We start from the raw sequence: 18770 nt of genomic DNA on the forward strand, positions 1-18770 counted from the left end.
CCCAGACCACAGTGAGACATAATTTTTAGATAATAATGTAAAATGATGATGTTAAAGATGATAATTTCTGTGCTAATGAATTCCAGGGTTTCTCAGGGTCAGAGAACTGCACGCCATATGTATTATCACTGAGTCTGAAATAACGTTCTATATGTCTATAATACTTACATTGTGAAAGCAGTTTACAGATAGTTATTTAACTCAATATGCAATTTTGCAGTAATTCTTAAAGACATAACAACAGCATATCTGTTAAGTGTCTGAGAACAGAGGTGGAAGCTGTCCTTTGACAGGCTATATTGCTTCTTTGGACTAGCACTTGGGTCTGAAGCCAGGTTCTAGACCTACTAGTCACATGACTTCAGGGCCGTTCCTTAATTTCTCTGTGTCTGAGTTTCCCCACCTGTAAAAAATAATAACCCCAACCTCACACCTTGGTGTCAGAATCAAACGAGGAAATCATGACTAGATTCCTCGGTAAATAGGAAGATAAGAAAGTGCCCAGATGGGTCAGAGCAGCAAGATGGCGGAGGAGCAGGCGACCTCAATTTCCTCTGGTCCAAGGAGTTCAGCTAAGAGAGTTACCAAACCGTTCCGAACACCTACAAACTCAACAGGAGATCAAAGAAAAGAACAGCAGCAATTCTAGGAACAGAAAAGCGGCCACTTTCTGGAAGGTCGGACGTGTGGAGATGTGAATCCGAGGCGGTATATGGGGAGAGACCGTGGCGGGGAGGGGGTCGCCTCCATCAGCCTTTAACAGCAAGCCGTCGAGCAGCAGGGCACGAAATCAGAACGTTTAGAGTCTGCTCCGCGGAGGGACGTCGCTCCAGAGGCTAAGCAGGGAGTGGAGCCCTCGCGGGGACAGTGTGGTCTCAGGTCCCGTGGGGTCACAGGAAGAACAGGGGTGTCTGAGGGTAGCAGAGCCCCCAGGTGTCGGAGCAGGGAAGCCGGAGGCAGAGACGGAGCTGAGCAGTGAGCTCGCAGCTCAGGGTTACTCTAAACCGTCATCCGAGGCGGTCGAACCGCAGCTCTTCCAGCAGGGACGCCACAAGTGGTAGCTCCAGGGAGACTCACCTTCCTGCTCTGGGAGAAGCAGCGCGACCGGAATCTGCTGGGTTTGGGGAGACTCCAAACGGGGCCACATGCCAGAGACAGAAACGCTCGGTCACAGGCCGGGTGAGCTCAGAGCACGACCGGAGACCAGGGAGATGGGAGGGACTGGCGACTTTCCTCTGAGGTGGCACTGAAGAGCGGGCCCCCAGCTCTTGGATCCTCCCAGTCAGAGACTGCGCTGCCGCCATCTTCATTCCCGTCTTCCAAAGCGGTACGGAAAGCGCTCAGGGAACAAAAGCTCCGAGCGCAAACCGGAGCAGATTGCTTAGCCCGGCCCCTGGCAAGGGCGGTGCAGTTCTACCTCGGGCAAAGACATTTGAGAATCAGGGCAACAAGCCCGTCCCGCAGAAGATCAGCAAGAACGTCCAGCCAGACCAAGTTCACTGATTAATGAGAACTGAGGAATTCCAGTTCTAGCGGAAGGCAGCACATAGAATTCATGGCTCCCCCTCCCATGATTCTTTAGTCTTTCAAAGATAAATTTTTAAAACTTTATTTTTTTCTTTGCTTATTTTAGAAAAATTTTTCCACTTTCCTATTTAAACCAAATCTTGTTTTAACACCTTTTTAAAAAACTTTTTTCTAATTTTCAATTTTATAGTCATATTCTATCCATTCACTGTAATTAACATCTATATATATTTCTTTCCTTAAAGTTTTGGGATACAGTTTCTTCTAACAGACCCAAATATACCCTAAATCTAGTGTATGGCTTTGTTCTACTCTCCTGCCTGATCACATTCTCTCCTTTTTAAAAATTTATTTATTTTTTCTTTCCCCAACTTCTTATCAATTCTTTTTTAAAAATCTTTTTAATTTTCATCTTTATAGTCATATTTCATCCATTCGTCATATTTACCTTTATTTTTGTGTATATATATATATATTTTTTTTCCCCTTTAAAATTTTGGGAGGCAGTTTCTTCTAACAGACCAATATACACCCCAAATCAAGTGAGTAGCTCTTACAATTCACCAGCCTTGAGATATATATATATGTGTGTGTGTGTGTGTGTGTGTGTGTGTATTTACACTTATATTTATATTTATATTTTTCTGGAGTTGTTGTTATCCTTTTAGCATTTTGTTTTCATTCATCTGTTCTTCTCTGGACAACCTGACAAAGTGGAAAAACTCACCTCAGAAAAAAGAACAAGAGGCGGTACCAACCCCTAGGGACATAGTAGGATGTTGGAACTAGAGTTCAGAATGAGGATTATAAAGATATTAGCCATGCTTGAAAAAAGCAAGGAAGATACTAGAGAATCCCTTTCTGGATACTAGAGAACCAAAATCTAACCAAGGTGAAATCAAAGATGCTTTTAAGGAGGTGCAATAAAAAATGGAGGCTCTTACTGCTAGGATAAATGAGGCAGAAGAGAGAATGAGAGATATAGAAGACCAAATGATGAGGAATAAAGAAGCTGAGAGAAAGAGTGACAAATAACTACTGGATCACAAGGGGAGAATTCAAGAAATAAGTGATACCATAAGATGAAACAATATTAGAATAATTGTGATCCCAGAAGAAGAAGAAACAGAGAGGGAGGCAGAAGGTATATTGGGGAAAATTATAGTGGAGAACTTCCCTAATTTGGGGATGGAAACAGGCATCAAAATCCAGGAGGCACAGAGAACCCATCCTCAAAATCAATAAAAATAGGTCAATACCCCGTCATCTAATAGTAAAATTTAAAAGTCTCAGAGACAAAGAGAAAATCCTGAAAGCAGCTCAGGACAAGATGTCTGTGACCTACAATAGTAGAAATATTAGAAATATTTGGCAGGCCAAAAAGAAGTGGCATGATATATTCAGAGCACTAAATGAGAAAAATAGTCAGCCAAGAATACTATATCCAGCTAGGCTGTCATTGAAAATAGAAGGAGAGATAAAAATCTTCCAGAACAAACAAAAATGAAAAGAATTTGCAAACACCAAACCAACCAATATTGAAAGGGGTCCTCTAAGAAAAGAGAGAGCCTAAAAGCAACATAGACCAGGAAGGAACAGAGACAATACACAATAACAGTCAATTTACAGGCAATAGAATGACACTAAATTCATAGCCAATTATATAAACCAATTAATAATCAAAGTCAAGGAAACGCATCAGCAATTGTATAATAATAGTAGGGGATTTAACACTCCCCTCACTGAAATGGACAGATCATCTAAGCAAAAGATCAACAAGGAAATAAAGTCTTTACATGACATGCTGGACCCAGATGGACATCACAGATATATTCAGAATATTCCATCCCAAAGCAACAGAATACACATTCTTCTCTAGTGCACATGGAACATTCTCCAGAATAGATCACATTCTGGGTCACAAATCAGGTCTCAACTGGTACCAAAACACTGGCTTCCCAGGGAAATTCTACCAAACATTTAAAGAAGAATTAATACCTATTCTCCAGAAACTGTTCCAAAAGATAGAAGTGGGAGGAAAACTGCCAAACTCATTTTATGAGACCAACATTACCTTGATCCCAAAACTAGACCAAGACCCCATCAAATAGGAGAATTACAGACCAATATCCCTGATGAACTTGGATCCAAAAATTCTCACCAAAATACTAGCCAATAAGATCAAACAGTACATTAAAAGGATTATTCACCATGACCAAGGGGATTTATTCCTGGGCTGCAAGGTTGGTTCAATATCTGCAAATCAATCAATGTGATACAATACATTAATAAAAGAAAGAACAAGAACCATGTGATACTCTCAATGGACAATGAAAAAGCATTTGAGAAAGTACAGCATCCTTTTTTGATCAAAGCTCTTCACTTTGGAGGGATAGAGGATACATACCTCAATATCATCAAAGCCATCTATGAAAAACCCATAGCGAATATCATTCTCCATGGTGAAAAACTGAGAGCTTTCCCCTTAAGGTCAGGAACATGACAGGGATGTCCACTATGATGACCTATTTGATATAGTACTAGAAGTCCTAGCTCAGCAATCAGGCAACAAAAAGAAATAAAAGCCATCCGAATCAGCAAAGAAGAAGTCAAACTCTCACTCTTTGCAGATGATATGATACTTTATGCGGAAAACCCAAAGACTCTACTCCAAAACTGCTAGAACTCATACAGGAACTCAGTAAAGTGGCAGGATATAAAATCAATGCACAGAAATCAGTTGCATTTCTATACAGCAACAATAAGACAGAAGAAAGAGAAATTAAGGAGTTGATCTCATTTACAATTGCACCCCAAACCATAAGATACCTAGGAACAAATCTAATCAAAGAGGCAAAGACTCTGTACTCAGAAAACAATAGAATACTCATGATAGAAATTGAGGAAGACACAAAGAAATGGAAAAATGTGCCACGCTCGTGGATTGGAAGAACAAATATTGTGAAAATTTCTATGCTGCTAAAGCAATCTACACATTTAATGCAATCCCTATCAAAATACCATCAACTTTTTTCAAAGAAACGGAACAAATAATCCTAAAATTTATATCGAACCAGAAAAGACCCTGAACAGCCAGAGGAATGTTGAAAAAGAAAACCAAAACTGGCAGCATCACAGTTCCAGACTTGAAGTTCTATTACAGAGCTGGAATCTTCAAGACAGCATGGTACTGGCACAAAAACAGACACATCAATCAATGGAACAGAATAAGAGAGCCCAGAAATGGACCATCAACTCTATGGTCAACTAATCTTTGACAAAGCGGAAAGAATATACAATGGAAAAAAGACAGTCTCTTCAACAAATGGTGTTGGGAAAATTGGACAGCCACATGCAGAAAAATGAAACTGGACCATTTCCTTACTCCGCACCCAAAAATGGACTCAAAATGGATGAAAGATCTCAGTGTGAGACGGGAATGCATCAAAATCCTATGGGAGAACACAGGCAGCAACCTCTTTGAACTCAGCTGCAGCAACTTCTTCCTAGAAACATCACCAAAGGCAAGGGAAGCAAGGGTTAAAATGAACTAATGGGACTTAATCAAGATAAACAGTTTGCCCAGCAAAGGAAACAGTCAACAAAACCAAAAGACAACAGAAAGAATGGGATAAGATATTTTCAAATAACATATCATATAAAGGACTAGTAATCAAAATATATAAAGAACTTATCAAACTCAACACCCAAAGAACAAATAATCCAAACAAGAAATGGGCAGAAGACATGAACAGACATGTCCACAAAGAAGACATCCAAATGACCCACAGACACATGAAGAAGTGCTCAGCATCACTGGGCATCAGGGAAATACAAATCAAGAGCACATGAGATACCATCTCACACCAGTCAGAATGGCTAAAATTAACCAGTCAGGAAATGACAGATGTTGGTGAGGAAGCAAAGAAAGGGGAACACTATACTGTTGGTGAGAAGGAAAGCTGGTACATCCACCCTGGAAAACAGTGTGGAGGTTCCTCAAAAAGTTGAAAATAGACCTACCCTACTACCCAGCAATTGCACTACTGGGTATTTACCCTAAAGATACAACTGTAGTGATCTCAAGGGGCATGTGCACCAGAATGTTTATAGCAGCAATGTCCACAATAGCCGAACTATGGAAAGAGCTTAGATGTCCATCAACAGATGAATGGATAAAGATGATGTGGGGGATACACACACACACACACACACGTATATACATGTACACATGTATATATGTGTGTGTGTACGCGTGTATGTATATATGTGTATGTATATATGTGTGTGTATATATATATGTTTACACACACAATGGAATATTATGCAGTCATAAAAAATTAAATCTTGCCACTTGCAATGACATGGGTGCAGCTAGAGGGTATTATGCTAAGTGAAATAAGTCAATCAGAAAAGGACAATTATTATATGATCTCACTGATATGAGGAATTTGAGAAACAGAGGATCATAGGGGAAGGGAGGGAAAAAATGAAACAAAACCAGGGAGGGAGACAAACCATAAGAGACTCTTCATCTCCAGGAAACAAAATGAGGGCTGCTGGGGGGTGGAGGGATAGGGATGGGGTGTCTGGGTGATGGACACTGGGGAGGGTATGTGGTATGGTGAGTGCTGTGAATTGTTTAAGACTGATGAATCACAGACCTGTAATAATACATTATATGTTAATAATAAAATTTTTAATACAAAAATAAATAAATGAATAAAAAGTACCCAGATGGCTCCAAGTACCAGGTAGGAAGTCAATCGATGTCAACATTTGAGTAAATATAATTTTCAGTTTTGCAGGAGACAGTATGGAAGCACGGCTCAGGTGTCCTTTTTGCTAGTTCAGAGCTATCCACTGGGGCCCTCTGCTCCCTATCCAGACAACACATTCTCCATGCAGTCTGTCCTGCATGTAATTTATAGTCACATCTATAGGTACATGCCATCCCATAGGACATCTGCTCTTATGGAAGTGACAAATTTTGCTACTCTCACTTGTAATAACACAATATTACACTGCTTACCATAAATAATTTCCAAAGGATGCTAGAAACTAATTTCCTGAGGAAAAACTTAAGAGCCTTTATACCAGATAAACTCCTTCACAAAAGACAGCTAAAGCTTTACGCTTTGAAAGGAAATGTTTTAATCAAACAATGTTTTTAAAGAGCAGAAAACATATTTCCTATGATGAACTATAGCCTCAAAGATTTCAAATTTCTCTTTCAACAATTTAAATTTCAAATGAGTCGTTGTGCATATGACATGTCTGGAATACTTTATAACTAGTATTAATAATGCATTAGAGTATTAATTTTCTTTAACTATGTTATTTAAAGGACTTGCTCCATGCTTTAAGTGATTCATTTATTAAACTACACTTTTTCTCCCAGATTACATAAGGAACATGTAGAACATTCGAAGGAAATAAAAAGCAGATAGAAGAAAATAAAAACCTGCAAGGTGTCAACCTATTTTTTAATCTACCGTGGAGATTAAAAAATATTAAGAAATATTTTTGGGGTCAGTCCTCGAGGCGTCGGTGCTCTGTGGTGTTGGAATCTTGTTGCTTGTCGGCCTGTGCGCGCGTGCGCGGACATGGCCTCAAACGACTATACCCAACAAGCAACCCAAAGCTATGGGGCCTACCCCACCCAGCCTGGGCAGGGCTATTCCCAGCAGAGCAGTCAGCCCTATGGACAGCAGAGTTACAGTGGTTACGGCCAGTCAGACACTTCAGGCTATGGCCAGAGCAGCTATGGTTCTTCTTATGGACAGACCCAGAACAGCTATGGCACTCAGTCAGCTCCCCAGGGATATGGCTCAACTGGTGGCTATGGCAGTAGCCAGAGTTCTCAGTCATCTTATGGGCAACAGTCCTCTTATCCTGGCTATGGCCAGCAGCCAGCTCCTAGCAGCACCTCGGGAAGTTATGGTAGTGGTTCTCAGAGCAGCGGCTACGGGCAGCCCCAGAGTGGGGGCTATGGCCAGCAGTCTGGCTATAGTGGACAGCAGCAAGGCTATGGACAGCAGCAAAGCTCCTATAATCCCCCTCAAGGCTATGGACAGCAGAACCAGTACAACAGTAGCAGTGGAGGTAACTACGGCCAAGATCAGTCCTCCATGAGTGGTGGCGGCGGTTATGGCAATCAGGACCAGAGTGGTGGTGGCGGTGGCTACGGGGGAGGCCAGCAGGACCGTGGGGGCCGCGGCCGGGGCGGTGGCGGTGGTTACAACCGTAGCAGCAGTGGCTATGAACCCAGAGGTCGTGGAGGTGGCCGTGGAGGCAGAGGCGGCATGGGCGGAAGTGACCGTGGTGGCTTCAATAAATTTGGTGGCCCTCGGGACCAAGGATCACGTCATGACTCTGAACAGGATAATTCAGACAACAACACCATCTTCGTGCAGGGCTTGGGTGAAAATGTTACAATTGAGTCTGTGGCTGATTACTTCAAGCAGATTGGTATGATTAAGACAAATAAGAAAACAGGACAGCCCATGATTAATCTGTACACAGACAGGGAAACGGGCAAGCTGAAGGGAGAGGCAACCGTGTCGTTTGATGACCCACCATCTGCTAAAGCAGCTATTGACCGGTTTGATGGTAAAGAATTCTCTGGGGGGGGCGCCTGGGTGGCTCAGTGGATTGGGCCGCTGCCTTCGGCTCAGGTCATGATCTCGGGGTCCTGGGATCGAGCCCCGCATCGGGCTCTCTGCTGCACAGGGAGCCTGCTTCCTCCTCTCTCTCTGCCTGCCTCTCTGCCTGCTTGTGATCTCTCTCCGTCAAATAAATAAATAAAATCTTTAAAAAAAAAAAAAAAAGAATTCTCTGGGAATCCTATCAAGGTCTCATTCGCTACTCGGCGAGCAGACTTCAATCGGGGCGGTGGCAATGGTCGTGGAGGCCGAGGGCGAGGAGGACCTATGGGCCGTGGAGGCTACGGAGGTGGTGGCAGTGGTGGCGGTGGCCGGGGAGGATTCCCTAGTGGAGGTGGTGGTGGCGGCGGCCAGCAGCGAGCTGGTGACTGGAAGTGTCCTAATCCTATATGGGAGAACATGAACTTCTCCTGGAGGAATGAATGCAACCAGGGTCAGGCCCCGAAACCAGATGGCCCAGGAGGGGGACCAGGAGGCTCGCATATGGGGGTAACCATGGAGATGATCGTCGTGGTGGAGGAGAAGGCTGTGATCGGGGCGGCTACAGAGGCCGAGGCGGGGACCGTGGGGGCCTCCGAGGGGGCCGGGGTGGTGGGGACAGAGGTGGCTTTGGCCCTGGCAAGATGGACTCCAGGGGTGAGCACAGACAGGATGGCAGGGAGAGGCCGTATTAGCTTGGCTCCTGAGGTTCTGCAACAGCTTTTCTTCTTGTACCCAGTGTTACCCTCATTATTTTGTGACCTTCCAACTCCTGATCACCCACGGGTTTTTTGTGTCAGACTATGTAATTGTAACCGTACCTCTGGTTCCCATTAAAAACCATCGTTTTAGTTAAAAAAAAAAAAAAAAAAAGAAATATTTTTGGGGCGCCTGGGTGGCTCAGCGGGTTAAAGCCTCTGCCTTCAGCTCAGGTCATGATCCCAGGGTCCTGGGATCGAGCCCCGCATCAGGCTCTCTGTTTAGCGGGGAACCTGCTTCCTCCTCTCTCTCTCTCTCTGCCTGCCTCTCTGCCTACTTGTGATCTCTATCTGTCAAATAAATAAATCTTTTTAAAAAATTTAAAAAAGAAATATTTATATATATATTATATGTTATATATATAAATATTTAAAATAAAAAATATTTTAAAATATTTTTGAGCCTTGGTGGCTCCGTTGGCTAAGTGACTGCCTTTGGCTCAGGTCATGATCCCAGGGTCCTGGGATGGAGCCCCGCATCAGGCTCCCTGCTCAGTGGGGAGCTTGCTTCTCCCCGCTGCTCATGATGTCTCACTCTCTGTCTAGCTCTCTCTCTGTCTCAAGTGAGTAAATAAAATCTTTTAGAAAATACTTTTGAAGTTAGCAGATACAGTTTTAGATTTATAATAATTCACTTAAAATCACTTTGGGGAGAACAGAGTTATAGGCATCCCAGGTGGTGTTGCGTGCCTCATTTAAAAATTAATTTGAGTATCCTCCTAGAAAAAAATGTGTTTATGAATTGCCCACTGGAAATGTAGACTAACATTGTATTGTAGGAAAAGTGGATTGTACCTCTATCAAAATTAGCACTGACTAGTTTTATAAACCTGATACCATCACATTTCCTTGGATCTCTTTACATCTAATTTTTCTCCTTATAAATTAAAAAGAAAGGTCTAGGTGATGTTTTAGTTGAGTTACAAGGTTTCATTATTCTATAAACGTTCATTTTTCCAAGTGCATTTGAATATGAAACCTAGAAAAAGAAAGTACACTTTTTATGGCATTGCTACAACAAAGAGATTTGTATTCAGAATCAGTTTTGGGGCACCTGGGTGGCTCGGTTGTTTAAGTGTCCTGGGTCATGATCCTGGCATCCTGGGATTGAGCCCCACATTGGGCTCTCTGCTCAGCAGGGAGTCTGCTTTTCCTTCTCCCTCTGCCCGTCTCCCCACCCCGCTTGTGTTTGCTCTCTCTCTAGTGAATAAAATGTTTAAAAAAGAATCAGTTTTTTACATTCGTGCCTGATTTTAAAAGAATAAACCCAGTTCTTCTTACCTGATAAGGTTAACAACGGCTGATTAAAAAAAAAAAAAATGGTAATCTGTACTGAGACAAAGTTAGTCTCCCAGCCCTAGAATTTCCATTTTACAGGTGATGGATATGAAGTTTAGAAAGGTTAGGTCACACTGCTTGGAATAGAAATGCCTCTTAGGAGCGTTGGCACAGATAGTTTGTGAGGAGAATGACAGAACAATGGAAGGAGATGCTTCCTGCAACATTTTCTTAAACCTCGTTGTTCTTCATGTATATACAGTTTGCAGAGGCCGCTCACAAGTGGTTCTGTTAAACTTGCATGTGATTTATGAAGAGAAGAACCCAGGTGATACGACAGAATAATGTCATATGAAGTCACTGTAGACAGAAGGAGAAAGTCTCAGCTCCAGGACCAAAACCTATTTTCTCTGTGGCTTTCGGTAAGTCAATTAACCTGTCTGTGTTTCATTTCCCTCATCTTTATGATTGCAAAACATCGCCCGCCTCAGTCTACGTGGTGGGGAGGGACTGTTGAGGAGAGTAGATGAGAATATAGGAGGTGTCCGAAAAAAGAGAAACGTGAGATAATTACGATGTTCTAACCAGAAAGGGAAAGAGAAGGAGAAAGAGAGAATAGATGCGGAAAAGAACGGGGCTCTAATTCCTCACCTACACAATGAAACAATCTGGGTTTTCTTTACTTATTCCTTCATCCATTTATTTTATGGACAAAGAAGTGTTCTGTTTACATACAACAAAACATTTGTAACCTAATTCTCTCTCTTCAAAACTGAGAACAAGGAGGCCAGGTTCTCACGTAAGTGGGTTGATCGTGTCTCATTTGTTGGCCTCCTGGGACATTTTTAGAGCGTTGATTTTCTGAATCCAACTGTGTAATAGAATATCAACAGACTTCTGTTATTTCTTGAAATGCATAAATTATTTGATGTTGCTATGAATTACTCGTTATACACTCATTTTCATATTTTTGGTGATCCAGAAGTATTACATTAGAAATGCAAGTACATGAACCATCGCACGTGAGAAATGTTCATTAAAAAAATTGAGAACAGTGAGGATATGTATTCTCAAAATTATTGCTACTCCAAGTTTAGTGACAGAGAATTCAAGTTATGAGTAGGTGGGACAGTATCCAAAGGATTTACACAGTGTGATTGAGCCTAGATCCTTGAAAAAACATGTTTATTTTGTACACCTACAACCTTTAGGAAAAAGACAGCTATTTCTGTATTCCCACAAAATTACTCACTGTCTTATCGTTCATTTGATTTCTTAAAACTCTGACTATCTTACTGTTCATTGGATTTCTTAAGCTAATCTTTGGATGATTAAGGGCTTTTGTTAATATATATGTCATATATGGGGCACCTGGGTGACTCAGTTGGTTAAGCGACTGCCTTTGGCTCAGGTCATGATCCCGGAGTCCTGGAGTATATATTTATATATAAATAAATAAATAAATATATATATATATATATATATATATACACACACTAAAAGAAGGAGCACGGGCCAGGGCTAACTCTCCCCTTGTCTCCATGTTTCAATGTGAAACTACAAAGTACTAGAATTTTAAATTCTCACTTGGACTTCCAGGACATTACTAAGGCATGTTTGTCAAAATTGGAGGATAGAACCTACTTAATTTAACAATTGCTGAACTTCAAATTTAAAAACATTTACATATTTGATGTATGGGCCTCTATTTATAATTTTGCTCAAATAAAAAGGGATATTTTGCTCATCTGACTTATCCGTAGAACCAGTTGAGAGTAAAGAATTTGAAATCACATTCTTCAGAATGAGCATTTTTGATCATGGTGGCTAACTGTTATCATTTTCTTTGATCCTCTGGTGTTTAAACACACTATATTAAACTTTATTCTCTTATGATTGTGTTCTTAGAGAACAATGCCAAATGTCTTCTTTCTGGAACTGTTCCTAAAGAACAAAGTTGGACTCTTTCTGTGGGACGTGGTCTGTCCATCTTTCAGTCATTTGCCAGCAAAAATCCATCCTTGCTGATCAGGGCAAATTCCTTCCATGTCTTTTTTGACATTTTCTCTGCTGTCCAATAAAAACATAATGAGAGCCATATATTTAACTTTAAATTTTTCTAGTAGCCACATTAAAAATGTAAAAAGAGTTGGGGCGCCTGGGTGGCTCAGTGGGTTAAAGCCTCTGCCTTCAGCTCAGGTCATGATCCCAGGGTCCTCGGGCTCTTTGCTCAGCAGGGAGCCTGCTTCCTTTTCTCTCTCTGCCTGCCTCTCTGCCAACTTGTAATCTCTGTCAAACAAATAAATAAATAAAATCTTTTAAAAAATGTAAAAAGAGTGAATTAATTTAATTGTATTTATTAAAAAGATGTTACTTATTTATTTATTTGTCAGAGAGAGAACACAAGCTGTGGGAGCAGCAGGCAGAGGCAGAGGGCGAAGCAGGCTCCCCGCCGAGCAGAGAGCTTTGTGATGGGCTTGATCCCAGGACCCTGGGATCATGACCTGAGCTGAAGGTAGAGGCTTAACCCACTGAGCCACCCAGGCACCCTTTAATAAGACATTTTTAAGCTGATATGTCCAATATAATTTCCACATGTAACCAATATAAAAAGTTCCTAGTGAGCTATTTTACATCACCTTCATGTATTACATCTTTGAAATCCAGTGTGTATTCAATAATTATAGCACATCTCCATTGAGACTAGTTACATTTCCAGTCCTCAGTAGCCTCCTGTGGGTAGGGGCAAGTGTTTTGGGCAGTGCGGCAGTTTAGAGTGTCTAAGGGTTCCGTCTCTGATGAGGGTCTTTCCTAGCAAAGCTTCTTCAAGATTTCGTGCTGCTTCACTAAGGATAAATCCAACATTTCCCAGTCATTCTCTGGCCGTCTTACCAATACAGCTGTCTCATTTTACCTGTGCCTTCTAATCAGGGGGCCTCTTCAGGTCCTGGCCCAACCTTTCCTCAGGGGTTCTACCTTTGGTAATATCCAGCAGTGACTCTCAAGTTCTATGTAGTGGATTCTGACAAAATGACTAATATTCCCTCTAATTTTAGCAACACAAACGTTAACTCGTGATCGTTCCAGAAAAACAGGTCATCACTGTATAGAATTCAGGTAACCACACAGCAACTCTCAGAAATATGCTGCTGAAAACCCAAGACACACTGGAAAATTGACCGTTGAATATAGGGCTCTAAAGGCAAGCTCAACCGAAACAGGCTCTAAAAAAAGAATGGAAAAGAAAAAAGAAAAGAAGGACAAAGGAAAGAAGGAAGAGAAGGAGGGAGAGAAAGAAAAAGAAGCAAGCATGGCATTCAGGATTCATTGTCTTTGATATATAAATCTTATTTGTTTGTTTGTTTATTTTTGTCTTTTCATTGTTTCAATCTCCAGTGAGGTGTTGAAGAGTAGTAAAGATAATAGGCATCCTTTTCTTGCTCCTAACTTTAATGAGAGTGTTCCTTGTATTTTTTTTTAAAGATTTTATTTATTTGTTTGACAGACAGAGATCCCAAGTAGGCAGAGAGGCAGGCAGAGAGAGAGGGAGGGGGAAGCAGGCTCCCCACCGAGGAGAGAGCCGGATGCAGGGCTGAGATCATGACCTGAGCCAAAGGCAAAGGCTTAACCGACTGAGCCACCCAGGCGCTGGAGTGTTCCTAGTATTTTATCATTAAATATGACCCTTGATTAAAGAGGTTTCTAGAGACTTCTGGTTAGAAGAGCACATATTAGGGGCACCTGGGTGGCTCAGTGGGTTAATCCTCTGCCTTTGGCGCAGGTCATGATCCCTGGGTCTTGGGATCGAGCCCCACATCAGGCTCAGCAGAGAGCCTGCTTCCCCCTTTCTCTCTGCCTGCTTCTCTGCCTACTTTGTCAAGTAAATAAATAAAATCTTAAAAAAAAAAAAAAGAGCACATCCTAAAGTAAATCGCCTCCCCACACACACAGTGAGTCACACCTTTGCAGAACCCTCATCCCTTGAGTGTGCCTAGAACTTGTGACTTGCTTCTAATCAAAAGAATAAGGCAAATGTGCTGGATTGTTTCTCCCGTGATTATGTTACATTATACAAGACTGTCTTCAGGGACTGTGGAGAAAGCCTTGAAGAAGCGAAGTTATGAACTGCCTATGTAGTGTTTCATAAGGCAAAGAACTGCAGACAGCCTCAGAAACATGAGGGCACCTTCCAGTCTCCACTTCCAGCCAATAAAAAGCTGAGTCCCTTCGTCATACACAACAAGGAAGTGCATTTTGCCAACCCCTGGAATGAGCTTGGAAGAAGATTCTTCACTGGTTGAGTTTCCAAATGAGAATAACATGATTGCAGCCCTGTGAGACCTTGAGCAGAAGACCCAGCTAAGTTGTGTCCAGACTCCTGCTCCATGGAAATGGTGAGATAATAAATGTGTGTTTCTTGAAGTTGCGAAGTTTAGAAAGAAAGAAATCTTGACATTTGCAACAGCATGTGTGGACCTTGTAAGCATTATGCTAAGTAAAATAAGTCAGACACAGAAAGACATAATATCACTTATGTGAGGAATCAAAAGAAGCTAAACTCACAGAAACAGACTAGAATGGTGGTTATCCAGGGAAAGGGGACATGTTGTTCAAAGAGTTCAAACTTCCAATTATAAGATGGATGTGTTCTGGGGATCTAACGTACAGAATGACAGTTACGGTTAAGAATGCCTCATGGTGTACTTCAAAGTTGCCAAAGGAGTAGATCTTTAATGTTCTCCCCGCAAAGAAGAAACGGTAATCACGTGACACGACGGAGGTGACGACTAACCCCATGGAGGTGGCCATTTTGACATAGAGAAACGTACAGATTAATACGTTGTGCACCTAAACTTACACAATGTTCTACGTCAATAAAGCCGAGGGGAAATTTGCTTAATTAGTGGTCATTTTTTACAGCAGCTCCAGAAAATGAACACAACCTTTTACTAAGTTCGGGAAATTGTCCTTCATTCTTATTCTGCCAAGATTTTTTTTTCTTTGTAAAAATGGGAATGGCTACTGGATTTCTATCAAAAAAATTTTTTATGTTAGTTTAAGATCAGGAGTCAGCAAACTTTTCCTGAAAAGAGGTAGGTAGTAAATATTGTTGACTTACAGAGCATTCAGTCTCTGTCACATTATTCATTTTTGTTCTTGTAACACAGACATAGCCACAAAGTATACAGATGGGTGAGTGTTCTGTGTTCCAATAAACCTTGTTTGCAGGGGCGCCTGGGTGGCTCAGTGGGTTAAAGCCTCTGCCTTCGGCTCAGGTCATGATCCCAGTGTCCTGGGATCGAGTCCCGCATCGGGCTGTCTCCTCAGCAGGGAGCCTGCTTCCTCCTCTCTCTCTGCCTGCCTCTCTGCCTACTTGTGATTTCTCTCTGCCAAATAAATAAATAAAATCTTTAAAAAAAACAAAAAACACGTGGCTGTTCGGTTTGGCCTGTGGGCCTTAGCGTGCTGACTTCTAATTAAAATTATCGTATTGGTTTTTTTTTTTCTCTTCTAACATGTTGAATGAAATATGTTCCTGAACTTTCTAATATTAAATTGCCTTTACTTTTCTGGGATGAGTTCTACTCAGAAATGATTTTTAATGCACTGTTGAATTTGACTTGTTAAAATTTTACTTAGCATTTCAGCATCAATATTGGCCTCTCATTCCCTGGCATTTTTTCTCTGTTCAGTTGTTATTACAACCTCATAAAATGAGTGGGTTAACTTATCAGCTTTTCTTAAGTTGTACAAAACTACATATAATGCAGGAATTATGTATTCTTTAAAGGCTTAATAGGCTTTTTGTTTATAATTTTTTCCCAAAACTAATTCTCTTTTTATTTGGTCAGTTCTTAGGGATTTGGGCAATCTTTTATTATTGATTCCTAGTTTTCTTATATTGGAGTTTACTGAAATGCCCTTTTTACTTTTACACATGCACAGCTTTGTGATGTGCATATAGTTGGGAAGATGTGTCTTTCCCATATCTTGGGTTCAAAGTTCTATTTATACATATCTACCAGCTTGTTAAAAATGATAGGCAAATCCTTTCAATCTTTGCTTTTCTTTTTGTCTACTGTATCTACTGATCTTTTTTGAGCAGAGGTGAGGCAGAGGGAGAGGAAGGAAGAGAATCTCAAGCGGGCTCCGTACTCAGTGCAGAGCCCGACACAGGGTTCGATCTCACAACCCTGAGGATCATGACCTCAGCCGAAATCAAGAGTCAGACACTTAACTGACTGAGCCACTCAGGTGCCCCTCTATCTACTGATATTTGAGAAAGAGCCTGATAATTTTTAATATTACTCCCATTGCTTTATAAGCATGTGTGCAATTTTTTAAATTGTAAGTTACCTCGAATGCTTTTAGAATAGGAAGAATCTGGTTTACAAACAAACCTACAGAGTGCAGTATTCTGTGAGTTTCAACAATGATCAGAGGCATTCCTTTCTCCTTTTCCATAGATTCATATATATATATATATAGTCCATAGATCACTTAAACAAACATGCCTCTCTACGTTCATCCAAGAACACCAGACAATGGTGGAAGGGACACAGAACTGCACAGACAGGGAAGTGACTCAGGAAATGGTAGAGGCGGTCAACCATAGTCTTTTTCTTCTCTTACATGATATTTGTATGCTTTGAAACTATTTGAAAAGGAAGATCTCTCTTTGAGAATGTAATGAAGGCATTTAACATATTGGTTGTTGTTAATGGCATGTATATTTCTTCCATTTGGCAGCTCTGTCTAAAAGTATTCAAGAGTTAGCCATGAATAATAGAGTTAAACCTCTGTCTGTCTCACTCACGTTCAGTTAGGGATGGTGGTCATGTCTTTAATGGCATTCCCACATGCCACATACACTCCGTGGCTTAACCCCTGTGGGAATCACACTTGGATAAATTATTTATTCTGAACAAGGAGAAACAATACCTGTATTTCTTATGATAAACATGAAAAGTGATACCTCACACCAGTCGATAGGTACATCGGGGTTGTTGCAGAGTTTCCTATAAAAGCTTTTCACATCTTGACTCTTCACTTCTGGACCAAAGAGTTCCTGCACAGCCTCATAAAACTTGTCATAATCGATTACATCTGCATTATAACAAATTGCAAGAACATTGTTACTAAACTCCAAGGACTCAGCTCCTTTTCCTCTCTTCTAATCAGTTTCCTCATTTCAACCTATTAAAACCAGATAATGCCTCATTTTAAGGTTCTTTACATTAGAAACATAACTCAGCCCTTGACTAAAATATTACTTAGAAGAAAATATGGTCTTCAGTCGTTCCTCCCCAGCTTATGTTTCCATCAGGAGTTTTGTTCAGGAATACAAAGAGAAGAAAGTGGATTAGTTCTTTCCTATTATGAAAAGTTTTACCAATCAGGAGTGTCTGCGAGAGCTCATCTCAGGTAGAAGAGACAGGGGAGCAAAGAGCAATTCTTAATCGGTTCCTTGACGATATGTGGACACACACACACCATGCTTGAGTTCGATTCTGCCCAATTTAGTGATTCACTTGGGAGCTACTATTGAGTCTAAAGATAAGAAGGAGTTTGACACGAAAAGGCATTGCTATTGTTAAGTGTGAGAACTGAGCTAGACACTGGGCTCCAAACTAAATAAACAAGTTCCCTTCCTCGGGGAGTTAACGTTTTAGTGGGAGAAACATAAAATCCACATGTAAAGAAACAAAATATTTATAGATTGCAACAGGCAAGACTAATTACTGGAGCTAGGCATTGGATAAGCGGTTATCTGTGTGTAAGGGGACTCTCGGGGATGCTAGGAATGTTCTTTGTCTGGATCTGGCTGGCAGCTGCAGACATGTTTGCAATGTCCATGTCTACGGTGCTTGACACTTAAGATTAGTGCTCCGGAGGCTCTCCTGTATGTCACACCTTAGTAGCAAAGTGAATGTATAAAGGTGTAAAGTACAAAGGTGCAGAGCGAGTTAAATACTAGGAAGGAAACCAATATGGCGCTGGGACAGAATTACCTATCAATGGTGGTGGGCAGCGATGGACCTCAGGAAAGCCTCTCTAAGGATATGGGTCAAAAAATTAAGCCGAGACCCGATAAACAAAAAGGAGTCAGCCATGTGTAAAGCTAGACAAGAGCATTTCAGGCAGCCAACAAACAAAAAGACTCTGAGTCTGGACAGAGTTTGGCATATTCTGGGAGGGTCACTGTGTAGGGAGTATAGTGAGGACAGGGAAAGCACTGTCAGGTGAAATTACCAAGAAGGAGGGTCAGGCTGGAGTCAGCGTTTGTATTTTATTCTCAGCATACTGGTAAGGTATTATTGCCTTAACCTTTTCTCAAAGCATAGTGGCTGCTGGAAGAGGTAAGAGCGAAAGCTGTGAACCCAGAGAGAGGCTAGTGCCTTAGTCCGGGTTTCAGATAGCGGAGGCGTGGCCAGAGCGATGCAGCTGATTTTCTCAACTTAGTTATTAATAACAACCCCTTTCTTTCTTGGAAATGTCCTTGATTGGATGATAAGTGATATAGGAACTGAGATGTAGGACTGGAGATGGTGAGATACAGTTG

The 18770-nt window shown here is 41.4% G+C and overlaps 2 protein-coding genes across 2 annotated transcripts in view; one reads left to right on the forward strand and one right to left on the reverse strand.

Moving 5' to 3' along the window:
• Positions 1-18770, reverse strand: part of WDR64 (WD repeat domain 64) — a 142412-nt gene that overhangs the window by 119948 nt on the left and 3694 nt on the right. Inside the window, exon 2 of the mRNA XM_045981954.1 lies at positions 17184-17314. Coding sequence (XP_045837910.1) covers positions 17184-17314 — 131 coding nt within the window. The remainder of the gene's footprint in view (positions 1-17183; positions 17315-18770) is intronic.
• Positions 7063-9039, forward strand: LOC123927414 (RNA-binding protein FUS-like). The gene is given in 3 exon segments (XM_045981955.1): positions 7063-8140; positions 8354-8673; positions 8676-9039. Coding segments are annotated over 3 exon segments (1518 nt in total). The 5' UTR covers positions 7063-7133; the 3' UTR covers positions 8867-9039.

This window comes from Meles meles, chromosome 17, assembly GCF_922984935.1.
Source record: "Meles meles chromosome 17, mMelMel3.1 paternal haplotype, whole genome shotgun sequence".
Lineage (NCBI taxonomy): Eukaryota > Metazoa > Chordata > Mammalia > Carnivora > Mustelidae > Meles > Meles meles.